General features: G+C 40.6%; 1 protein-coding gene across 1 annotated transcript in view; it reads right to left on the bottom strand.

Annotated features, from left to right (window-relative positions):
• atp10b (ATPase phospholipid transporting 10B) overlaps window positions 1-26,878 on the bottom strand; it is a 95,812-nt gene that overhangs the window by 18,905 nt on the left and 50,029 nt on the right. The window contains exons 10-14 of the mRNA XM_067996138.1: window positions 20,522-20,707; window positions 12,757-13,357; window positions 10,389-10,483; window positions 6,309-6,435; window positions 3,453-3,637 (exon numbers count right to left, since the gene is read on the bottom strand). Coding sequence (XP_067852239.1) covers window positions 3,453-3,637; window positions 6,309-6,435; window positions 10,389-10,483; window positions 12,757-13,357; window positions 20,522-20,707 — 1,194 coding nt within the window. The remainder of the gene's footprint in view (window positions 1-3,452; window positions 3,638-6,308; window positions 6,436-10,388; window positions 10,484-12,756; window positions 13,358-20,521; window positions 20,708-26,878) is intronic.

Raw genomic sequence — 26,878 nt, 5'->3', positions numbered from 1 at the left:
ACATTTAATAGTTTTTTTTAAAAAAAATCAAAATATCCAACCAGCTAGAAGACTAGATTTTAAAAATTAAACTATCACAACACAGGTCAGTGTGGTGACAGAGCTGGGTGCACTAATATGCTGTTTCCATTAATTGGTAGGACACTTGACATAATCAGGGGCTAGCACTGGGGAAAGGTGCCACACCCAGAGACAACTGGATAAGTGATTCAACTTTAAACTATTCTGTACATGTGTAAAGCAGCTCTTGGACGGTACTGAATTTTTCTGGCTTGGGTGATACTAAAGAAAAAAAACACCTGCATTTCTACGTATAACATGTCTAACCAGGTTTATTGCAATGCCTTACCACGTTTCATACAATTCATAGGGGCAGAAATTGCTTGCAACAGTGAGCGCTCACCATTGTTGGTGGCAAAATGGAAGAGCAAGTTCCAGCGTTCACACATGCGCAGTGAAACACAAAAAATCCAGAACTTGATCCTACTGGTTCGCCGGTGATATGACAGCTTCGAATTAAGGGTATATCGCCCGCTGCAATCAGGAAAATCATTGAACCAGGGCCAACTCGCTCATCTGAAAAGTAACCAATATCGCCACACAACAGGTATGCTTAAAAAAAAGGTCAAAACTAAGTTTTAACAGTCTTAATGACTGCCAAATGCCTAAAAAATTAACTTAAAACTGTGGAGCCTCATTACTCCTTATTTTAATTGTTTTTGGTCACTAAAACACATTTATTCTTAAAAATGAAAAGACTAATTTTTTTTTTAAACTCTTCCCTTCTGTCTCATTTAATTCAATTATTTCTTACCCTCTCTTTATAAAACAGTTATACAGTGAAAAATGATTTTAATGTTGTATCTTTCACTTCCTGGTTTTCACATTCCAAGCCTGCAGAGACAGTGAACGCAGCTTGTCAAAAGTGCTGCGAGCTGATTGGTCGAGGGGAGAGATCGATCCCCTCACTTCTCCCAGGGTCCTAGCTTCACTTGAACTGACGCTGGGCTCTTCTCCACTTCCTATTCCAGGAAGTGCCCAAAGTAAGTTGGTGGGTTAGCATAAATGTATGGAGTGGCAAGCATTATTGGTTCGCCGTTCTGAGCAATTTCTGCCCAATTACGTTTGAAGTGCACCAACTATTAGAATATGGATCTGCACATCTCAAACTTCAGCAGGAATACGAAAGTTCCTTATTACGCTGCCGGCTACCATCTCTCCTGGCAGCCAACAGGCTGAGTGTTCAAATCTTGCCCAAAAATTGGAGAAATTTCACCATCAGTAAATAAAGCTGTGAATTATGACTTTAAAACAGACAGAGTATGTTCAATCATTTCTCTGTTGCTCCAGTGCTCTGAAATTCAACCCACAATATACATGGACTGGATTTCACAGTCTTGGCAGCCTCATGCATTCATGATAAAACTGCTTTGATTGATCCCCAATAATACAGGACAGACATTTTAGAATCGAGATTTCACTTAGATTTACACATACCGACCTACAAAACTCACAAAAACTGGTAAATGGAAGATCATAAAAAAACTAGCAAAACACAATATGCACAGTTTTAAATAAAGGTTTGTGCACAGTTTTGAATAAAGGTTTATGATCAAGTAAAATCTGTCACTCTGAATTTTCAGTAAAATCTGGTAGTCTGAACTTTCTTACTGTTGCTTTGAATTTCTAAATTTGGAGAAACTGGGAGACAATTTGGTCAGTTGGATTTTATTAGATATTTTGAGTCTATTAAATACAGCCAGTTAATATCGTTGCCATTGTCTTCTGGACAGAAGGGGAGAAAACTGTGGGGAGGCTGGGGGGGAACAAATCATCTTGTTTGTTAACAATGAGCCAAGACTCAATTATACTGGATATTTTAAGCAATTTGAACTTGTAAATATTGTGAACAGTGATCTAGTGAAACAGCTGTGGTGTAAATAAAAAGGGACACAGGTGTTTGGGATAATGAAGTGAACAAAAAAAAACAGGAAGCTAGAAAAGAACTGAAATGGAGACCAAAATGAAATTATAATAAGTGTTGATTAAAACACTTCTGCTCAATATTTTGTGGGAAATGACTAAATTATATTTAATAACATTCTGAAATAATTTTGATCCTGATTATCTGAGGCATGTTGAGGCATCGCTGAGCAACGGACCTGCACTACTCCAGTTTTGTCTCATTGTTACTGGTGATGTGTCTCTTGTTTTACCATCCTCATGGAGTACATAAAGCTGCAAAAGCAATACGCAGGAGTTTCTGGAAGTTGAGCCAGACCTCTGTCACTGTCACTGCCCCCCACCCCCAAGAAGTATAAGGGATGCTGATGCTGGTGCATCACAACATTCTGTATCAATTCAAAAAAATGTACAAATACCAGCAAAAGACCATTACTTTTCCTGCCCATGGAATTTTCTCGCAGGCCATATTGTTGCTGCGATCTTTGTCCCTTCTATTTGAACAAAAATTAGGCTCCGCTGATGGCGAGGCAAGTGAATATCTGAGCCGTACAGACCTGAAAGATCTTTGGTTCAGGCCATTTTAGCTGGTGTCAGGTGGGCAGGAGTAGGGGATGCCATCATCGGCATCAGTGCCTGAGTTAGGATTGGAAAAATTAGCCAAGGTTCATGCTCCTGATGTATAGATGTCAAGTGAGGACAGCATCAGTCTCGACTGTAATGCTTTTCACAATTGAAAAGCTTGCTGAAACTAACTATCTAGGAGCAATTGTGCAGAATGCCACTTAGATGAGGTATCGGAAGGTATGTAGTGCCCATGGAACTACATTCCAGTAAAGGAGTAAATACCTTTCAGAGGAGGCGGAGGTGGAATAGTGGAAAGAGAATTGGTGGAATAAGGAGCAGTTTTAAAAATAGAGTTAGCCATTGATTACTGAAGCATGCCACAACTTACCTGACAATATCCCAGCACAACTTTCACTGAATCTTTTTGTGCTCATAGGGACAAGTTCATGAAAAATCTGTCCTTGCTCTGACCACATCCTGCTATACCATTAAGCATCCACTCCCCAAAATGAAAAACCATGCCTAGTGACAAGCGGCAGATTAAATCGTAAACCTGAAGTGATCCTATTTGGGTCACTCTGGATTCTGTCAATTTGGTTCAATTCAGATTTTGGAAGCAGCTCTCTATTTTGAAAGTAGACCTTTCTAATTGCATGCAAAGTCCTCCATTTTCAATATCCCATCAAGCTTCTCTCTTGTGGTTATGAGATCACTAGGATGCCCCATGTTGTTGCCTTCTTACATGTTGATTATTAACTTTAATTCTTTCTGTACATCTAGGTACAAAAAAAGCCCAAAAAGGACTAAGGAAGCAAGCCTGAAAGAGAACCATTGCTGAATAAAGCTGTCTACATCATTTCAATCTATGAGGAATATTGATACTTCAGTTTAGTGGCAATAATGTAATTATTCCCTGCACTCACCTGGTTTTCACTATTTAGAGTGAAGATCAAGTCCTTTGAATTCAGAAGCTTACATGCATAGGCAATATTAACAGCAGTTTCCTGTTTATCTCCTGTTAGGACCCAAGTCAATATGCCAGCTTCACGAAGGGCTTCAATGGTGTCTGGCACACCATCCTGTAGACGATCCTCGATACCTGTTGCACCTTTTATTACAAAAAAAGCTATATTTTACAAATGTTTTATTTGACTAGGAATGGTAAGTAAAACAGTTAGTACAGGGTTTTTAGTATTAATAACATTTTGGTTCTCATCTAGCAACCAAATAATTTCACTGCATACTATAGGAATACTACAAAATGTAATGTGTAATCTCATTGATCGATCACAAGCATTCACATTAACAACTTACATTTATATAGTGCCTTTAATGTAGTAAAATGTCCCAAGGTGCTTACTGGGCAAAGAGGAGGAAAAGAAAATTGCCTATGCCATAATGGACATTAGAAGTTTTAAAGTCCTTCCTAAAAATGGATTTACTACAGTCTGTTGGTGGTAGATCATATTTTCAGTATGTCATTGAAAATATGATCGACTGAGTGGACTTTCCCACCGGCAGTAACCAGCAGCAGTGTACCACTGTTTCCAAAAATTGGTGAAACTTGTAAGAAGATAGACTTGCATTTATATAACACCTTTCATGACCTCAGGACGTCCCAAAGCACTTTACAAATGAAGTATTTTTGAAATGTAGTCACTGTTGTAATGTAGGAAACATGGCAACCAATTTGCACGCAGCAAGGTCCCACAAACAGAAATGAAATAAATGACCATATAACCTGTTTTCGTTGATTAAGGGTTAAATGTTGGCCAGAATACTGGGAGAACGCCCCTGCTCTTCTTTGAATAGTGCCATGGGATCTTTTGTGTCCACCTGAGGAAGCAGGCAGGCCACAGTTTAATGTCTCATCTGAAAGATGGCACCTCCAACAGTGCAGCACTCCCTCAGTACTGCACTGAAGTGTTAGCCTGTATTCTGTGCTCAAGTCTCTGGAGTGGGACTTGAACCCACAACCTTCTGACACAATAAGAGCACAGATAATGATAGATTTTCTCTTTCTTTCCCCTGAGACACTGGAAGTAGGGAACTATTACAAATTATTTTTTGGGGTGGTGCAGTTGACTGAACTTGCCATTTACATCTCAATTTTTCTCTTCCTGTAACTCAAGGCAGTGGTAAGCAGCTCACGTAACTGTTTGGATGGTTTAAGCCCTCTACACTTCATTCTTATCAGTAAGAGCCAAAATAAATGCTTGGCTTGATTGCTAAAATCTGATGGATGGACATTTACACACTTAAATTTGGGAGATATTGCTGATCATTTGTCAAGAACAGAGTTATCTGCCACCATCCCCTGTTTGAAATCCATCTCATTATCTCTCCAAAAGTTCATGCTTTCAAGTACTGTAAATCAATTCTCACCACAATTTAAATAGACATATTTCTGGGCTGATTAGGTCACAAACCAGCTGTGTTTAATTTATAGGAATACCCTAAACCTTGTGTATTCATGAAAAAAACATCAGAATGGAGGCGGCTGGCAACTGGCAACTAATACCACAGACTAAATGTCACATTCCAGTACTCAATCTTGGAAACTGCACAAAGATGACTGCATCGATCAGAAACACATCTACAAAGTAAGAGCCAATTCTGTTTAAATTAAATGTGGCAACATTTTTTGAATGAATATCCCAAAATATTCTATTGCCATTTTATTATTTGAATTATATTACCTAGGATTCAGATACTTGACTGTTATTTAACAGTTATTGGAGTACTTAAGAGGCTGAGGATTGGTTGGTTCTGTTTTTCCATCTCTGGAAAGTGGTTCAGACTGGTGAGATGAAATTCCATCACAGATGGGTGTAAACTTCCCCACTGAAATAAGTTTGGGTATTACCAACCTAGCTCCCAGTCACCATGTTTCGTCAGCACAATATAATGCCCATAATTCAACACCAATGGACACAAATTAAGAAATCTCATTCATTCAATCAGTCCACAAGGATGACTGGTATTGGGAATGTAGGTGCAAAAAGAAAAAGAAATTTCCATTTCTCAGCACAACAATCCCTCCTCAAACACCTCAGTTCACCTAATTTTTGTTAAACTATGAAATTAAAATAGTATTTCAGCACAGGTTAATTTAAGATTTCATATGGCAGCTCTGCAAGTTTGGCTATTTTACTAATGAGTAACCTTGATGTTGTGTGAAACTTAAAGAACAAAACAACTGGCTTTACAATATCTAATAAAGTGATGAGAAAAACATCTGGTACAGTCAATCCTATTGGGAACATATTAAGAATATGTTCTGTGCTAAGGACCACTGAAAACATGCAGCAGAACTTAATAAATTCTGTGACATGCTGCAATGAACCAAAATAGTACACAATACAATCATACTAAGTTTTGTTAAATGAATACCTTTCCATTTTAATGAATAAGTTTATTCCACTGAAGTTTATTCATCTTTTCATTCATTTACAGTAGGAATTGTACCATATGCTGCCTGGCATTGGCAAAATTCCTCTATAAAAAGGTATATGGAGTGGTTTTACTCATGCTAGGTAAAAAAAACTCCTCGAGGCATCTAATTCTACATTAGTGTTATAATTCCAAGGGGTTTTCTGAGGCAGTAGAATTGAAAGGTCACTGGCTGCAGGTAGGTTACACAAGGTAAAACATAGTATTCCACTGAGGTCACTCATGAGTTTATCTGGCATCGTGAGATTGGCTAAAACAAATACAACTGTTGAACCAAACCATTAGCAGTTATTAATCCAAGTGTTAACGAAAATCATAGAAATTACCCAACAACTTTAGATTTGTTTCTAGTCGTAGCGCTGTCTCCAGAATCAATTGTTCTCTGCGGTCAATACTTGTCTCTGCTTCATATCTCAAACTAGCCCATTTTTCGTATTCACTATCACTCAAGACCTGAAAAAAAAATTTAAAATCACAAAATAAAATTAGAATCAGAATACTGAAAATATATCTAACAGAGTAGAAATAAAAACCAGAACTTAAAGTCACATTAATATGTTAAATAATTCTTGCTATTTAAGAGAGTTTCCTGCAAGTTAGTGGAGACTGTGTGCTGTACATATAGGTTCTGGCAGAGTTACATCAGATATTACCATGCACCATCCTTCTACTTTTTTTAAAATGACGTATCTATCACACTGCATGGAAGCACCTCGAAACTTTTAAAAGAAATGTAAGAGCTAAGTTGAACAGAAACGTATTTTGGCAAAACTAGAAGCTAACTCATCTTATTTAGGCCAGACCGCAGTTTTTGACCAACATATTTCCTGGTAGTCTGGATCCTCACAGTACCGAAACTGGCAAGGCCACTGCTATCTTTCCTAGGGCCGTTTTGCCCAGTACGACCCCTATTATTCTGAAGATAATTGCCCTTTTCCTCCTACAGACAATCAAATCACCATCAGATATGTCTCAAACTCCTACAGACCCCCTGACCAGTTCTGGAGGCACATGGCACACCATATTTATATTGATGTGGAGATGCCGGTGATGGACTGGGGTTGACAATTGTAAACAATTTTACAACACCAAGTTATAGTCCAGCAATTTTATTTTAAATTCGCAAGCTTTCGGAGGCTACCTCCTTCCTCAGGTGAACGATGTGGAATATTTATATAAATATGTACATATTTATATTGTGTGTTTCCAACCAAACATTTCACAATCATTTTCAACTTGAAGCTCAGCCATGAAAGGCTTACTGGTGAACTAAAGGGAAATAATTACAAGTTTTTTTTTAAAAAAAAGCTACAATGATCATCTTTAGTACCTGAAGTTAAAAATCATTTTGATTTGTAGAATTGAAGAAATGCAACTATTTAAATGACACGATATCATCTTTCTTTCATTTGAAAATCTCACTAGCCCTTCTCTGTTAAATACTGCTCAGTTACGATTTCACAAAACTGGCAGTTTGTGCTATTTCAACCAATTAACTGTGCTTTGTGTGAGATCTTATTGAGCGTCAGCAAGGTATACAACCACAGGGAGCATCAATACCTGACCCAATGCTGCTGTCACCCGTCATTGACCCACCTTCATCTCCCAGCACACTGCAGTGCTCAGGAGTGGAAACCTTGGCTGAACTTTTTCTCATGCCTAGCTTGACTGAACCATTTGTACAACTTCCAATGCCAGTCAAGCTGAGATTGCTTAAATCAGCAATGACCAAAAACTGAATCTGGGATCGTCATGGAATGTATGGCTGAGTGACATCATATAATGCATTTACCCGCTAAGGCATCGGAGGGATGGGTTTAAATGACATGATTATTAATGCAATCCTTGCTTAACAATTGGAGATACAATGATAGTGGCACTGATTCTTCACTCCTAACCTTCATCCCCAGCAAAACCTTTACTCTCCCCCGTCATCGTCATTTCCCGTGTTACGGCCCCCGACTTCACTCCCTCATATCCAAAGGGTGCAGACTTGAGCAAATCTGTCACAACTGAATAAGCCACCCATTGCTAGATCTGACAGGAAAACGTCAAACATTATCAGGCCTCACTCTCCTCTGCCAAAACCACCCACTACTCCAGGATCATTCTGGTGAGCAAAGATAACCCCTAGGTTCTTTTCTGCACTGTCAACTATCTCCTTAAACCCTTCGCCTCCAATACATGCAAGGAGCTTGTGGACTTTTGTCTCTAAGACCGAGACATTCCGTTTAAGCTCCCTCTACTGCTTCCTCAGCTTTCCCCCGCCCACTATGCCAAACAACCACCAAAGCACCCCCCCCCCCACCCCACCCTGCCCTAGCCCTGAATCAGTCTCTAGTTTCTCTCCCATTTCCCTTCATGCCCTCTGAATTTATCCATGAGACCCACTTCCTGTTCCCTTGACTCCATTTCCATTAAACTGCTGATGACCTAACTTCCCTTCCTGGTCTCCATGCTAGTTGACACTGTAAATGGTTACACCTCAAGGTACTGTTTCCCCCAACCCTTTCAAATCCACCATCTTTGCAGCCCTCTCAAAAAGCCTACCTTCATAAGAGGAGCAGGAGCAGGCGTAGGCCATATAGCCACTCGAGCTTGGTCCACCATTCAGTAAGATCATGGCTGATCTTAGACCTCAAATCCATTTTCCCACCTGATCCCCAAATCCCTTGTTTCCCTTACAGTCCATAAGAACCTTCGACCCTTCTGCCCTTGTAAACTACCACCCCATTACCAATCTCCCTTTCCTCTCCAAAGTCCTGGAACTTGTCACCTTCAAAATCCATGCCCATCTTTCTTGCAACTCTGTTTAAATCTTTCCAATTAGGTTTCCGCCCCTGCCACTGCACTGAAATGGCCCTAACCAAACTCAAAAAATGACCTCCTCTGTGACTGTGAGGAACATGGTGCATTATTGTTCCTCGATCTCTCTGCAGCCTTTGACATAGACGACCACACCATCCTCCTCCATGGGACTGCCCTTGCTTGGTCCCACTCTTACCAACTCTATCAGTCAGAACATCTGCAGGAATGGTTTCTCTCATCACCTCCAGAATCCCCCAAGGATCCATGCTTGTACCCCTCCTCTTCCTCATCTACACGCTACCTCTTGACGACATCATTCTCAGATACGAGGTCAGCTTCCACATGCCGACACCAAACTCCCTCTTGACTCCTTCCCTGCCTGTGTGTTGTCAGGCTGCTTGTCCGACATCTAGTATTGATGACCCTCAATTTCCCCCAGCTAAACTTTGGGAAGATTGAAGCATTCGTCTTTGGCCCCCAGCACAAACTCCATACGCATGCCACTGATTCCATCTTTCTGTCCAGCCACTAGCTCAGGCTGAATAAAACTTTGTGACTGAGCTTCCAACTCCAAGACTGCCTGACATCCACTTCATTAACACTACTCACCTCCTCAACTTCTACCTCTGCCCATCTGCTGCTGAAACTCTCATCCATGCCTTTATCACCTCCACACTAGAACATTCCAATGCTGTCCTGGATGGCCTCTTAATTATACCCTCCATAAACTTCAGTTCATCCAAACCTTTGCTGCCTGTACCCTATTACGTTCCAAGTTCTGCTCACCCATCACCCTGTCCTCTATGACCTACTTCATTCAAGATGTGGAGATGCCGGTGATGGACTGGGGTGGACAAATGTAAGGACTTGCACAACAACAGGTTATAGTCCAACAGTTTTATTTTAAATCACAAGCTTTCGGTAAGCTCCGAAAGCTTGTGATTTAAAATAAACTGTTGGACTATAACCTGGTGTTGTGCAAGTCAATACTTCATTCAAAGCTTACCTTATTGGCCTCCCTTCCTTCACTTGAGTCCATAGACTCAAACTTGTACAAAACTCTGCCCCACACTAAGTCTCATTTTCTTATCAGCCCATCCTCAATGACCTACATTGCCTCAAATGCAAAATTCTCATTCTAGTGTTTAAATCCCTTTATTGCCTTGTCCCTCCCTATCTCTAGCCTTACTACTAATATTCTCCCCTCCCCCCAAGCTTTCTGTTCCTAAGAATCTGGCCCCTTGAGCATCCCCCTGCCCCCAATCCTTCGCACCCAGATTGATGGCCATGCCTTCAGCTGCTTAGAAATTCTGGAGTTACCTCCCTCTGCACCTTTTTCTCTTCCTTTAAGGTGCCCTCTTTGATTAAGCTTTTGGTCATTTCTCTTAATATCTTTCTTTGCCTCTGTGAAGCACCTTGGGAATTTTTTCTATGTTAAAAGGTGCCATGAAATGCAAATTGTTGTGGAGATTGTGCCAGATAAAAAGAGTCACAAAAAGCTAGGGGAGAGAGAGAGAACAAATAGATGAAGTTTAAAATTTGCATTTTTAAAAGTGGCACTGATAGTGAAGCTTGGACTTTAAGAGTTTATATTTTACCTTCTTTGTGATGCATAATGTTCGCAGACCTTCGCTTGCATACCAGTCCAGATACTTTTGTGTTTTCACAGTTATTTTTCTTTGCTGCCTTTCCTCTTCAAGGTTATCTAATAAATAATAAATGAGAGGCAAAAAGAAAGAAAATATGTCAGACAACCGTGTTCAGCATTGGTGAATTTCATAACAGAAGCCACAGCCTCAAAAAAAAATTCTTTGTACCTCAACCCGAGATCTCAACCCTTTCCAAAAACTAACATTTATAAAGTCAATTAGACTGGGAACAGAGACCATGCCTGACCAAAGTTACAAAATAGCTGATTGTCACAGAGCAACATAAGAATTTTTAGGATAAGAGAAAGCCCCTCAGACTCAAAAAGCTAATTTATTTTTCTGAAAACTCCACCCAGCCTCCTTCTCATTAAATTCTTCCAATACTTTCTCTGTTCACAAACACATCAAGTTGTTTCTTGAACATTTAGACTGTCCGTTTCATTATCCTTCCTGCTAATTTACTCCCCAGCTCCATTACCATTGGATGAAAAACTGAGCTCCACTTCCCTTCTTACTCTTAACTTACAACTTCCGTCCCCTAATATTTGAACTTTTTGCCAATGAGCAATTTGTCTGGATTTTTCCAGTTCCCTTCAAAGTCTTGAAAATTTCAGTTAGATCACATTAACATCTGTTTTTCTAGTGAAAACAAGCCCGACTTTCCTAACAACTTAAATTTTTGTTACCTACTTATCTCAAGGACAATAATCTCCTTTTTATGATTAGGTGACTACAACTGCACACAGGACTCCAGATGAGTGACTAATACCTTATATGGCAACAGTACAATGTCCTATTTCTACTCCATTCCTCTATGGTGGAGTTCCAATGTGCTGTGCTAGGGACAGGTGGGACATGGGTTTATACCTGTGATTCCCAACATGGTGATTTCTCAGTTTCATATATGCTGTTATAGGAAAGTACTCAGCAGAACCCAGTGCTTCCCCACAGACAAAAAGGGGGTCACCTCAGGCTAGTTTGATTACAGCTCCAGGCAATGACAAAGAGCTGTACTATCACAATCCTGGGACTAGATTTTCTTTCTACCCTTTCAACTGAGGAAAGTACATTGTATGGGAAGAAACCTAAAAAAATATTGAATTAAAGAAAAAACCATCTTTTAGGTCAGATCATAACGTTTTCCAACATATTCTATTGCTATCAGTCCAATCCGTATATCACATTTCCGTATCTCCAGTACAGCTCCCTCTCATCCCTATATTCTCATTTATCCTTGCCACTTTCCTCCATGTTCCGTCCTTAAGGATAAGTGAAGGATCAGTGAAGGATCAGTGAAAAGAATCTTGACTCCTTCATAAAATTCCATTATACCTGTGGGAAACTGTCTTCAGAGCTTTTGGTTCAGCAGAGAGCCAATGGCATCTGCTGGTACAATGCAACGTAAGACTCTTACCAAAAACCTGTCTCCAGTTCCTTTCAAGCATGCTGCAATGGTTACCTATGGCCTGGTACTATAGAGTGACAAACCTGGAAGAGCCACATTTCACTTCGACAGCTGGGCTGCACGTTCACTCGCTTAAAGACTCATGCCTTTACTTGATGCTTCCTTTCCCTTCATTTTTGCCCATCACTTCCTAAGCCTCTCCTCCTTCAGTCTTGGCAAATGCTGCTTAAGGGCTGAAATGCCTTCTGAGCCTTTCCAAATGTTATCAGGATTTTGAACCTCCTATTCTAACATCATGCTTTCATTGTCTGCATCTTTTTAAAATTTCACTGACAAGCAATTTTCCACTCCAAATCTGCACCTGAAGCTATGCGTAATTATGATAACAAGTTGACCACAGTGCACACAGCACACTTCATTTCAGGTCAGTCTAGCACCAGTTTCACATCATTCAGATTCAACTACATCCATTTAGGAATATCTGTGCTTCTATTTCTGAGCCACCATTCTGCTTGCAATTATTGGTGCAGATCCCACAAAACTCTAACAGTCTTTTTCTCACAAATTAGGCATAGCACTGCAGGATCCAGGTCATCAATCCTCCCAAAATCAGCATGGATTGGGAAATTGAATGAGATCAAGAAAAGTTAAAACCAAAAGTAATTTATTAAAAAGGATTATTTCCAGCATTCGTGAGGGTTAAGGGTCGAGCATCCCCCCTCGCCCCCAACTCTACTGAGTGCAACTGCAGAAAACATTAGACAATGAGTCATTGCTGAGTTACTGATGTGCATCTTAGCAATAACTTGAAAGGCACTTGAAGCCTGAGCGAAGATCAGGTGCCCTCCTTGGCTCAATGAGGTCAAAAGGAGAGTGAGTAGAGGATTGTAGGAGAAGGGAAAATTCCATTACCTTTTGCTGGTTCTTCTAATAAATCCATAACAACAGAATCTGCTCCCTTTGTATACACGATGATCTCTTTAGTGAGGGGATGCTTGACTATTACAGACATCCTCTTCCGTGTTGAATCAAATGCTAAGGTGTGCAACAGTTCAAAAGTTAGAAGGTCTCCTTGAGGTAGCTTTACAGTCACTTGGTCAGGGGTCCGAGACAATAATGTGAAATTGTAAGCTCGAGCAGCGTGCACAAGGGCAGCCTCATCTGGACTTTCAGCTTCATAGCAGAACTCTGAATTGCTTTGTTTTTCAGCACCGTCTTCAATAATATTATGATCTTCGTTACCAATGTTATTAACAACTTCATTTTCATGTACATTATTGATACTGTCAGCCCCAGAACCAGCATCATCTGTTACACCCACAACACCATATGAAGAAGTTGGACTAACTTCAGAGGACAACATTGCTTTATTATACAAACTCTCTGGTACATCTGAGCCAGATTGACTTGGTGTGGAAATGGGACTTGTGCGTGCCAGCTTAAGCTTCTGAAATAGCTGTTGCAGCTTCTCCAGGGAATTTGTTGACGTTTTTGACAATGGTGAAGGCAACACCTAGAATTATTAAAACAACTGATCAGAACTCGCCCTCTGACAGCATGATCTACTTTGATCAGATAACACTGCCTGGCTCTATCCCGGGGATAACTGTATAATCTACAATAATTGGTGTTTAATATTTTCTCCTCAGGCAAAGATCTTATATCACAGCAGAATGTGCAGAGAGGTGACCTACTTCCTAGTCTCTGCCACTGGAAAAACCACTGTTTGGGGAGCTGTAAATGTGCCTCAATGTCTCCAGCAGTATGTTCCCCATTTGATACAATTATATAGCTCCCCTTTCTTGGGTCCTTTTGAATCATTCAGTATCTTGGTCCATAAGCAGATGACCTGCTTCCCGACCTCTGACAATGCCATTCTGAAAATGGCTGCCAAGAGGTGCACAGCAATGATACGGGGTGACAACATTGTATTTGAGATCAGGAACTCATAGTATGGAAAAAAAATTACAGGCAAAAAAAAACATGCATCATTGAAATCTGTGGCATGGCAGTTTGTAGTGCCCCCATTCTGGTTCCCAAAGTAGATTTTAAACCAAAGAGCTGACGAGAAGCTATGGCATTGCTGCAGTGTGCAGATAAATATGCTGGAAAATAAAAATAATCGCAAAGATTTAATGCACAAATGTAGTAGAAACACCCTCTCACTATACTGTAATTACTATTGCTAACCGTTTATAAAAGGATTGGAAGAGCATAAAGAGTCTTCAATAAAAGATTGTTGTAAAGTTATTTTCTGCAAAGAATTAACCATACAAACTTGAATGTCCCCCAGCCCTCAACATTCATAAATGATTCATATGTCTTTTGACTAACTTAAGCTTTTAGCAAGTGATAGAGGAGATAGAGATGAAAACAAGAAATGTTCCAGAGGTGGAAGATGGCAGACTTGTTGATCGATCAGAATTGGGGTTTAAAAGTGAGCTCAGGGTTGAATAGACTACCAAGGTGGTGCACTATTGAATTCACCAAGTGGGAAACCAGGGAAGTTGACAAAGTAAGAAGCAGAGGTATGTAGGTACTGGCAAGAGCTGAATAGGGTCATTTGAGTTTGTCGATGTCAGGCTGTAGGAAAATCGTGGTCGTGCAGGACTTGATATTGGACAAGCATTAAGATAATATAGCAACAATACCAGAGTCAGTGGTGGAGTTGGCTGTCACCAGCATATGTGTAATGCTTACAGATAATAACAATGAAGGGTAGTAGGTAGACAATGAATAGATGGAGACAACTGGCTGTGACCATCTAGGCACGAGAGGATAGACTGCTGGAGGAGGTGTAGTAATCATGTTGGGGCAGACAAGTGTGCAACCATGAGGGGTGAATGACATTTTCTATGTGAGGAGGTCGCTGACACTAGAAAAAGTTTACAATTTTGAGAAAGTTTGCCACGGTAAATGTATCCTAAATGCAGCTCCTTCAAGTGTAATGCTGTGGCAGATTTTCACCTCAACTAGCTGCATCTTGATTTTGGATGCATGATGACAACTTGAGAAGCTTTTAGCTTTTCTCACACTATCACAAGGTTGCCCATATTCACACACGTGCACCTTCCAGCTTCCAAGGAAACCTTCCAACGATGTTACTCACTTAAATCTATTGATATTTCCACCAGTAAACACTTGCATGGTACATACTTATTGGATTCATGCTTTGGGAGGCAGGATGATTGTTTGCATAGCATTGTCAGGACTGTTCAAACTTGTAGCTCATCAGTCTGTTTATGCTTGCATGAATAATGGAGAGTTGAGCAACTGCCCCGGGGTGGGGGCTTCCAAATCTGAAGGTCATAACCAGGCTTAAGGAAATTGTTGGAATCAGTGGAGTCAATTAGATAGGGCCATGTAGGAAGGAATCCCCATTTCCAGAATAGTACCTATTATTGCTGTTTTCTTCCTCCACACATTCGGACACAATTACAAATTCAGCATGCAGCACATCTAGCTTGTCTTGGCAATTCACATTTGTTATATGGATTATGTTGCCGGTATTATTGCAAGGCTTGTTACTTCTCATTCCCTAGGTGTCGCTCAAAAACCTCAAGCTGCAGATCTGGAGGATGCTGAGCACTAGCATACAGCTGCACTCATTCCACCTGTAGCAAACACCAACACAGGGATATCCACTCTGTGTGCATTCCAATTTAGATTTAGAGCAGGAGAAACAGCAGTGAGTGAAGTGGATCAAGTGCAGATGGCAGCAGAGGAACAGAAAGCAGTTGGCCTGAGGTCCACTTTAAGGTACCTTCAACTGCCGAGTTCAAAGACTGGTATCATCCACGGGTCTGCAAACAAAAGAATGCTGCTTTCTGAGCACCGTCAATTCATGGAGTCATTTCAGTGTGATCAAAGCACCTTGGAAGATTCAATTAGCTGTACTTAGGCAGTGGTGTTTGACAGCTTCAAAGGACTGCAGTCCACACTAAAGCATGTGGCATTTTCAGGGCCATCTACAGCAGTCTCCCCAACAGAGGTCCTAATGCATTAACTGATCCTATATGCTATAGAGACATTGGGGGAGATTTTGACTGTGATAATGTAAAATGGGAGATAACGAATCGAGAGCCTGTTTTATATCTCTCCCAATTTTTATTTCCGTTGACTTTAATGGAATTTTTATTATTGCACAGTCAAAATCGACCCCATTTAATTCAAACGTCCGTCAATATCTGGATTCAAGATGCAGGAGGAATCAGATGGACTCTATCCTGACATGAGTAGGTTAATTGTAACCTCGAAGAACAGGTGGGTTGGGGGCAGGTGGTCAGTAAAAATAGTTGATTTTTGGAGCGGGACAGCATCCCGGGCACGGGCACAGGCACACGCCTGGATGTCCCACTTCCACATAAAGCCGGCGGGCCGGTTCTTAAATGGGGATTGTACCTCATTGCGATAGTTGAGGCACTTAATTTTTTGTGTATTAGAAATGTAAAACAAATTTAACCTTACCTGTTTGGGTTTCCCATCGCTTCTGATTCATGTCAGGGGAAAGCAGGTGGGAAGGGCCGGATTCATGCGGTGAGTGCCTTTATTGCATTGCTTGTGGGCCTAGAGGAGTAGAGTGCTTTATCCATGCCCAACAAGCTCATCTGACATGTTTGGACACCTACGATCGACCGACCACTCTCCTCTCCTCTTCACCACCCCCCCTCTCCCAATATTGCTGGACTTCCCCCGATCTTCTCCAAAACCCACCTGAAGTCGTCCATGTCCCCCCCACCCCTCCGATTTCTTCCAAGGCCCATGGCCGTTTCTCTCCACCCCCCATCCTTCCCGATTCACGGCTTCTTTCACTTCTGACAGGCAGCCAGCCTGTCAATCTGGCTGCCTGGTGTATGGGAAACCCGGAAGCACAAATATTTACCTTCAGTTGAGTTGCGATCGCAGATTGTGATACACTAAATTAGCTTCCGTGTTCCCCACGTGAATATCTACAGACGCACTGGGTTCCTGGCTAAAATCATGCCTGAGGAGTCAATGATCTGATTGTAGCCCTATGGTTTGCTGCCATACAGATCACAGGACATGCTCAAGGAGTGACGAGCAAGGCATGGATAAGGGGGCTGTTTCTTATGACGACTCTCTATCCACGCTGCTCAGCTGGCCCTTTCAAGTGATCCATTCAGAGACAGAAAGAAAGCAGGTCTATGCAGCCATCACAGTATCAGATGTGGCACCAGCAGTTGCAGAGCCATTTTATGATCCAGTAGATAGTAAAGAGCCACTTCCATCGAAGGAAAAGTTCAATCACATCCATCAGCCAGCCTCTCCAATTTCTTCAACTAGGTAGTAACTAGGATTAGGTAGTAGGATATGTTCACTGCATTGTCACAAAGGGGAAGCACTGGGGTACAGACATTAATTTACAACACAAAAGCACTGTTAAAGCAATAAATACTTGGAATTGGATCTTCACTTTGTGCAAAGTGTTCATTTGTATAGTGGCAGATTTCTGCAGCAAAAGAATAGATCCATGATAGCTGAAAACAAATGGAGCATAAAGATGTGCATGGGTTTTGCTGCACCAACGTGTATTCAGCAATTCTTGTGCTGGGATGACTGTTTTTTTTTTAAACTGACTGTCTATTAGACACTGACAGATTTGTTTTTTTTGTGTTGCAGCCCTTCTGTAGCTGGTAACACTTCAGCCTTGGATTCACTACTAGCAGACTCTTCTGGGGTTTCCTTACCTTCCTCTTCCAATTGCAGTATTGTGAGCTCTTAAAAGTGTACCATCATTTTGGATACCTTTTCAGGGTTCTGAATTGAACACCCCCAGATCTATCCAAGCAGTGGAATCTTTGATTCAGTATGCCTATAGTATGTTCTATTTATATCCTTATCTAATCCTAATCCAGTGCTGCTTTTAGGTGCTACCCTATTGGCAGAACAATAGGAGGTAGTTAGCTGATGAATGTCACAGTGTTGCCTGGGATGGAGGTGGCCCTTCTGCTGGGTTATAAGATAGCATTGTAACTTTTGCATCGGTGCTGTCAGATTGCTTGTCTGACATTCAGTCTTGGATGAGCCATAACTTCCTCCAGGCACAAAGTCTGTACCTTCCCACCCACTGTCTCAGACTGAATCAGATGACAATCTCAGCATTTTGTTTGACACTAAGCTGAGATTCTGACCTCCTATCCATTCCATCTCAAAGATCGCCTACTTTCATCTCCGCAACATTGCTCTAACCATCTATTGCTGAAACCCTCAATACGCCTTTGCCACCTTCAGGGTTGATTACTGCAATGCTCTCCTATCTGGTCTGCTATCCTCCACACCCCAAAAATTTCAGCCATCCAAAACTCTACTGATTACTCGGTTCAGAACCAAGTTCCACTCGGCCATCACAGCTGTCCTCGCTAACCTACACCAACTTCCCATCCCTCAATGTCTCAAATTTAAACTACTCATCCTTCTGTTTAAATCCCTCCATGGCATCATCCTCCATCCCTACAGTCTCCCACCACCACGCCACCCCTCAATCTCTATTCCTTGGTCTTTGAATTCTTGTGCATCCCCCCTTCCTTTGGCGGCCATGCTTTCAGCCACCTAGGTCCCATTCCCCAGAATTCCCTCCCGAAACTCCTCTGCCCCTCCTCCTTTACAACCGTCCTTGAAACCCACCTGTTTGACCAAGGTTTTTATCACCTCTTCTAATCTTTCATTCTTTGATTCAGCATCAGTTTTTTTTTAATGCCCTGTGAAGTGTCTGGGAATTTTTTTTTAATATTAGAGAAAATACATAAATATAAGTTGTTGTGGAGGCATGTGCCTCATTATATTTTCTTTCAGCTGTGGCTCAGATTTAGTCTGTTATCATGAGTCACTGCTCAAAAGGGTTTCCCTGGTCTCTCAGGATCCATCTGTCTAGTCTTGATATTCCATTAAATAACTGTGGCATTGTTACCTGCAGTAGGATAAATGCACCATGGCAGCTTCTGGGGTACCTGGAATTTAGCTACTGGTGGTCACATACTACCTATATGTTAATTGAATGGAACCCCTTCTTATTCACAAATGGTATAGCATTATTGATCAGAGCATGCACTTAGGATCACAGCTACCCGAAAAAGTGCAGAGACTTCTCCTGCCATTGCTTGCTTTGTTTCGGAAAAGTGATAAGCTCAATAGCCCTGGCAAATAAGGCCTCAAAAGACCAGATGTATGCAGCACTGCAAACTTTTGGACCTGCGACATGTCACCCAAGGCAACTTGAAAGGTGCCAGATACATAGAAATGCATGCAGTAGTGAGTTTCATTACTGACCCGGTCCTGGATAAAGCTTGCAGGCCATACTACAGGAGATAGCAAAATTCCGAACTGCGTCCCTCGTTAAGAGACAGCAGATCTCCTTCAACACGGCATGGTGACTCTGACTGGGTCTATAGAACTGCCTCCATGGGTAACAAAAGGCGGAGTCAGACTCCTGATGCAAGCACACATTACTCCATGCATTCATGTGGAAATCATCAATTAGCTTACTGAGGCCAAAAGAAATTCCCAAAGGAATGGTCATCAGTGTAGGATGATTAAAGGGAGAGTCTAACTTCCTTCAGTGGTAGGAGGTGAAAAAGTAAAATAAAGTGAAATTTTTAAAATTCTAGATGGGCAAAAATACACCAAACTTAAAACAAAAGCAACCTGTAAAGCTAAAAACAATAGGTCATACTCAATCAGAAATCAACACTTTATATCTTTAAGAAGCTCACACTTAAAGGCCAAATGTAAGGAATCTTACAACACCAGATTATAGTCCAACTGATTCATAACCTGGTGTTGTAAGATTCCTTACATTTGTCAACCCCAGTCCATCACCGGCATCTCCACTTAAAGGCCAGGAAGTGAGTTTGAAAATCTGCCCAATTTTACACAGATCTTCAAGGGTATGGCTACATTTTTGGGGCAAATTGCAGGAGGGGGAAGTCTTGACCTCAATTTACATGATTTCCAAACCTTAACGAAGCTCAAAAAAGTCACATGCAACACCAGTGCAGCTGGCTAGAAAAAAATGACCATTGGGATCCAGACACAGCATGGAAAAAGCCTTTGCCCAAAAATTTCTGACAACTGCAAATCAGCAGAATATTTACCCTATAGCTCAGAGTGATCAAATATTTAGAAACTATTTTATAGGCACTACAAAATTCATAGTATATCACAAACTGGTGACACATTGAGAATTCAGATGCAAGAGGAAAGCTTGAGCTATTTATGACACGATCTGAACCAAGATCTCATGTCCTTGACACATACTTCAGTCTGTGTTTCTACATTTAAAGAAGAGTTGAGCTTAAAGTTTGAAAAAAAGGGGTAATTTTACTCTTTTTGCCAGCAGTGGGTTTCACAATGGACAGTAATGAATGCAGGCTCCCAAAACAATCAAGTGACTCAAAATGAAGTGCTCTTTTACCATGTGATTTGGACTGCAATGACATTAAGTTTTACTTCATTGCCCATTCTAGAGGTACATCGTACTCAGTACCTTTTATACTGGAATGTGTACCATTAAGATTGATACAATCTTCAATCTTTAACAGAATATTCAGGTTATTTCACCAGAGAGCCCACAGAAATTAGTAACCCTCACATCTTTTTCCTCCTGCTTTACATGTCGATAGAAAAAAGTAACAAATTAACCAAAATAGCATCGACTTACTCGTTGCCTTGGCTGTGTTGCTGTGGAAACCATAACTGTGTTACACAATGCTAAAGCCAGAAAGAAATCTATGATGCATGCACTTTCCAACCCAATGCCGGCTTTTAGTTGAGTCAATGTGTCCACATGGACAACAGCATCTCGAATTCTCTTCAACAAGACTTCATCAGGACTGATATCTTTCTCCTGAGACACAAACACAAAATAAAAAGCGAGAACAGCATTTCCTTTTAATTATGAATTGAATCATTGATCAATTTACATTATTTCTAACATGATCCTGTGTTCATTTACTCAGAATAACTTAATTACTTACTTCACTCAATTATTTGGTTTAATTCTAATATAACTGCATTTTGCAGACTTTTAATTAGCCACATTTGCAATAGCTTGATCATTGAAAATGAATATGTGATACGTATTCAGTGAGGCTCATTTCTATAAATCTCACATACACACTGCTCGCTTCCATTATGTAATTTTATTCTACTGCAGTTCTATACTCATGCTTTCTTACACGTGTCACTTCTATCTTGGCACTGTGCCACTTCCCCAGCAGGTGCTGACAAGCTTAACATCTAACAATCACTGTGACTATTGTGACATACACAACACCAGCAACTGCTGCTGCATCCACTTATGCTACAGCATGATGTTATATAAAACTATTTTAAAATTCCACAGCTCGGTCATTAAGTTTGTCTTGGGGTTTGGATAGAGTTTACCTGAGGGGAGGTGGAATAGACATTTCTGATTGTGATTTAATTGAAGATATTCACATTATAGTAGTCGAAGACTGATGAGCAGAAGTATACCTTTCATAATTTCTAACAAGCAGTTTGTTTTGCCCCCCTTTTGATAATCTTGTTTTCATACCATTGCTTGCAGTCCCAGTTTCAGCCATCTGGTTCCCAATTTTCACAAAGAGAGAGAGAGAGAAATAAAAATATATAAAAACTTAGCACAAAAGTCTCAAAACACTTCATCACACCTCACTTCCCCACCCCCCCCCGCAATTCACAATGTGGGCCATTATACCAATGAAATAAACGTCCAGATAATCTGTTTCGGATGGTATTGGTTGAGGAAACAATGGTGGCCAGGATGTCTTTGAAATACTTTTCTCTAAATTGTGCTGTGGGCTTTTCACATCTACTTGAGCCATAACAAGCAGACAGGACCTCGTTTTTCCATAGGAACTTAGGAGAGTGAAGGATCAGAAAGTCTGTGTGACCAGTCCCCAAATCCAATACCCCCTAATTGCCCACTCCCTCAAATGTTTATCTAATTTTCCTTTGATTAGTTTTTTATACCATCAGCCTCCACTGTCTTCCTGGGTAGTCTATTCTACACATTCACCACCCACAAGTAAATTAGATAAATCAAAACTGTCTGGGCACTTCTCTTCTAAGCTTGAGCATTTGTCCCCTGGTTCTAAATTTTGTGGCAATCTCAAATATACTTCCAGGGTTCAGTTTATCAATTCATTTAAGCACCTTGTATAATAATTTCCTCTGAATCTCTCTTCTCCAGAGTAAACAGTCCTAAGTCCCTTCAGTCCATGAACATATAAAAAGGGTAGGAAAACACCATTAGGCAGCTCTCCTCAATACCTTAAGCTAGGTATCAGTTGCTTTTTTCCTATACTACCTTCAGTGCCTGCTTCATCCTTCAGTACAGTGAACAGAATTGTACACAACATTCCATTGCTTTATACAAACTCATCATCTGGGACTTTTGCTCTTTTCTTCTGGCTATATGTCCCATGATTTGTCTATCTACCCTTACTGATGTAACACACTGCACTGTTGCTTTCAGTGAACTATCTACCATTTCTTTTCCTGTATTGTATGCTGTAACCTACAGCATTTCATTTATAGCCATATTGTTCATTTCCCTACCTTGGTCTCATTACCTTATATTTTGTTCATATTAAATACCATTCATCACCACACTTTGCTAAACTATCAAGATCCTGTTACTTGATTCACCCATCTCCTGTTTGAACACATCCCAAAATGAATAATTGCCGTCATCTGTGTCTGTCCCCAGCTTAAATCATTTACATACATTCTAAACAGTAATGACCCAAGCATTGATTTCGTGTGGTATCCTGCAAGTGATTCTTCCTGCCATATCTACACAGCTCCACTCAGCCACCCTTTGCTTTTTCTGGTTTAGCCAAGTTTCAATCAGAAGCTTGCCTCTTGTTCCAAGTCTTCCAACCTCATGTACAAAATGCTCATTTGGCATATTATCAAAAGCCTTACTAAAATCTAAATATATCACATCCACAGAATTTCCATGGCCAACCAGGTCTGTCATTTTGTTGAAGAACTCAGTAAGTTAGTTAGGTAGGACCTCCTTCCCTTAAATATTTGCCGACACTTTTACTATACCATAGCTATCCAGATGTTCATTATCCCATCTTTTAGGATACCTTCTAATACTTTACCCACAACAGACGTTAGGCTCACTGGCCTGTAGTGCCCTGGATCATCTCTACTTTATTTTTTAAGATTGATGCTGTCAAATACTTTCCAAATCTCAGGTACTACTCATGTTGCTAATGATTCTCTAAAGATAGCAAGGGTGTAATTGATCTAACTAGCCATTAAGTCCAGCCAAGTCTGATACCTTTTCTTCCTTTAACATTCTCAAGCTGATCAGTGACTGCCTTATCTGAAATTTCTATTTCTTTTATTACCTCCTGTACCTGCTCCTGGAAATTCAACATCCATCCTAGGAAGACTGCTCATGGTCTCGGAACACAAAAAAAACATTCACTTGGTATATTTGCTACCCTTGGTCATTTGATTTCATGTCACCTTTTAGATCTTTCAATGGCACCAACATTTCCTTTTCCCACGGCACCTTTCCGTGTGAGCACAGGAGATGTAATACCTGCTCTTTCACCTCTTCCCTTCCCACCGTCCAGGGCCCTAAAAGCTCCTTCCACGTGAAACAGCGATTTACTTGTACTTTTCAATTTAGTATACCGTATTTGCTGCTCAGGATGCGGTCTCCTCTACATTTGGGGAGACTGAACAGATTGGTGATCGCTTTGCTGGACACCTTCATTCAGTCCGCAAGCATGACCCTGAGCTTCCGGTCGCTTGCCGTTTTATTTCTCCGTCCCACTCTGACCTCTGCCTCCTACACTGTTCTAATGAGCTCAATGGAAGTTCGAGGAACAGCACCTCATCTTTTGATAAGGCACCTTACAATATTCCGGACACATTGATTTCAATAACTTCAGATCATAACCACTACTCCCATTTTATCCCACACTATTTCTTGGCTTATTCTTAATTCTAAGTCCTGGTAGGGTGGGTTGCTTGAACAATTGTTTCTTGTAATACAATATTGTCTTTTATATTTCTACAAGGTAATCTGTACCCTTGTATGTTTACAAAACAAGTCATTATTGAACCAAATCTCTCATGGTCAGGATACCATGGCTTTCCTCTCAGCAAGGATCTCAAACATTTTATTCCTAAGACTCCTAGCATAAGATACATAAGTTTGATGTGTAGGTTTTGATAAAGAAATTAATACAGGGACATCTGTAACACTTTTCAATCAGGATTTTGCCCCACCCATCATTTTAAGACTGCACTGAGTAAAGTCAGCAATGATATATGATTGAAGAGGGGCAGTGAGTCAATCTCCTTTGCCTTTGACATTGTTTACTCCATCCCCCATAAAGTTCTCTCCTCCATAGTCCATCTCTACAGCACTGCTCTCTCCTGGTTCCACTCCTACCTGTCACACCAAATATATATCAGTTTCAAAGGTTTCTCCCCTCTTGACCACACAATCACCTATGATGAACATCATGGTTCCATTTTAACCCCCTTCTTTGCATCTTTTATGTGCTACTGGGCAGTGAAATTATCTGGAAGCATGCGGCAAGCTTTCATAAGTATGGGAACAACACTCAGCACCATGAAATCAGTGCCTCTTGCATCAACCTCAGTGCTGCCACTACCTATCCAACATTAAGACTTGAATGAAGTGAAACTTTCTCCATCTTAAAGTCAGCAAAGTCAAAACCAACCATTTTGGGTTCTCATGAAGACCTGTGTCTCCAGCCTCAATCTCCATCTACTTCCCCAGGTGAGAAATGCAGTACCTTGGTGTACTGCTTCACCAAGCTCGAATTCCTCCTTCACATCCAATGCGTAACCAAGATCTCTTGCTTTCACCTTAATATTGCCCACCATTGAAATCCTAATTTATGGTTCCATGACCTTGAGGGCTGACTTCTCCAGCACCCTCCTTGCAGTCCTCCCTGCTTCCATCATTCTTAAACTGCAACTCATCCAAAATGCTGCAGCTTGCATTCACATCCACAATAAGGCCCACTTCCTATTACCTCTTCATCTACTATGCTTCCATTTCCCAGAAAAATTGACAAGATTCTTGTCCTTTCCTTCAATCCCTTCATGGCCTCACCTTTCCCTACTTCCATAAACTCCTCCAGCCTTATGTCCATGTATACATTGTCCACTCCTCTAATACTGGTCTATGTCTCATTCACTGCTCCCTTTGACTTGAGAAAGGCTCAAAAAAAACTACTAATGGATATCTGGATTTCAAAAAAAGGCATGTCTAACCGCTAATTGACCTGAGCAGCTGTGAACAATTAGCCTCCAATTAACCTGAGCAAAGCACAGCAATTAAACCTTGTGGCTGTAAAGGGATACGCCAAACTGCTATTCATTTAGCTGCAGGATGAATAAATTGTGCATCATTTTGTATAATGCACTGGTCCTAAATTAGCATATCCTATAACCGAGAGCTAGTCGTGCCATTATATATGCCTTGTGGCTAACATGCATCTATTACACAGCAGACATCACAGCTGGCCACAAACACCAATCTTCAAAAAAGCCAATCTCATGAAGCCTGAAACTTAGACAGTTGCAATTGCCCTCGCATTGACCCGAGCAGTTTATAAGTACTTATAATTAGGCCCTCCATTTCCACAGTTACCTCCTTAGTTTGGAGAACAGGACAATCTGAGCCTTAGAAATCTCTAAAAATATCACAAGCATCCTTTGTCATCCATGGGGAGGCACACTTGAGTAATGAGAGTCGTGCATTGAAAAGCAATTATGTCACTTTAAAAGCCCATAATATTAAAAATTAGGAATTAACATTTAAAACTGAGAAATGAGAGAAATGAAGCAGAATTTTTTCACTCAAATGGTAATATAATTGAGAAATACATTATCAGAGACAGCAATTCAAGCAGACAACAAATAGGTTTAAAAAGTAATTAGATGTGTATTTGGAAAGAAGGGATTGGAGTGGTATGGTGAGGCGAGTAGGCGAGATCAAAAAAGGACGGGCTTCTTGGACCTGGCCTCATTCTGCTCCTAAAGGCTTTCATGATACAAAAACAACAAAGAAATGCAAGTCAAGCAACAATCAGTTCTTCAAGGGGTGTATTGTAATGGCTGTTTGGTGAGGGCAGTAATTCACACACCATAGATTGTGTTCCATTTATCTTTGTTAATAAGAAATGAATCTATTCATCTTAGCAACATTAAACACTTTTCTGACACAGATGAACATTGTTCCACAACAGTACGTGCTTTTATTTTTCACTCCATTAATCTGTCAGGTGCAAGTGCTTTAACTTTGTATTAGTTGCCTTATTATGCCTCCTGTTACTCCATCTGTTGTAAAGATCTTAAATAGTATTTAGTGCTAGATCAGGCTACTTCTCACCATGGAGGTGACAACTGCAATAAAGAAAATGCATTAAAGAATGAGTGACCTACTGCCGTAAAGTTAATTTCTTTAATTAATACTTTCAGAAGCAGATATCTTGTTAGATAAACCATTTGAACCCTTCAATTAGATTACACCCTTAGACAGCCTCCATTATATTACAATTCTTAATCATTTCCAGGTATCCATTTATTTCAGTAATGTTTATGAGGTGTCTATATAAAAGACAATGTTTTAACAAGTCCTATGGCACGTTCCCATTTTAATTGGTGAATAAAAGGATTAGAGAGAGCAGTCATACATCCCTCTCATGTAACAGAACTTTTAATGAAAGCTATTCTGCGATATAATGTGGCTCGCTTGCTGCCGAATCTGTCCTATTTATATTGCAGGATCTGGGTAGATTCAGAAACAACAGAACAAGAGCACATGTGGAAGATTTGCACTTGTACAACTGATGGGAAGTCCCAAATTAACTATAAAACTGAGCATGTGATTATTATACATCTACAGTTAGTACAAAGTTGCAAACATGATTTTTTTTAAGCCAAGGACTATCCCAATGTTAGGGGAATGTCCATTCAAGCCAGTGATGAAAGTTCATTTTAAGCAACT

Source organism: Heptranchias perlo, chromosome 14, assembly GCF_035084215.1.
Source record: "Heptranchias perlo isolate sHepPer1 chromosome 14, sHepPer1.hap1, whole genome shotgun sequence".
Lineage (NCBI taxonomy): Eukaryota > Metazoa > Chordata > Chondrichthyes > Hexanchiformes > Hexanchidae > Heptranchias > Heptranchias perlo.
This window is presented reverse-complemented; position numbering and strand designations above follow the sequence as displayed.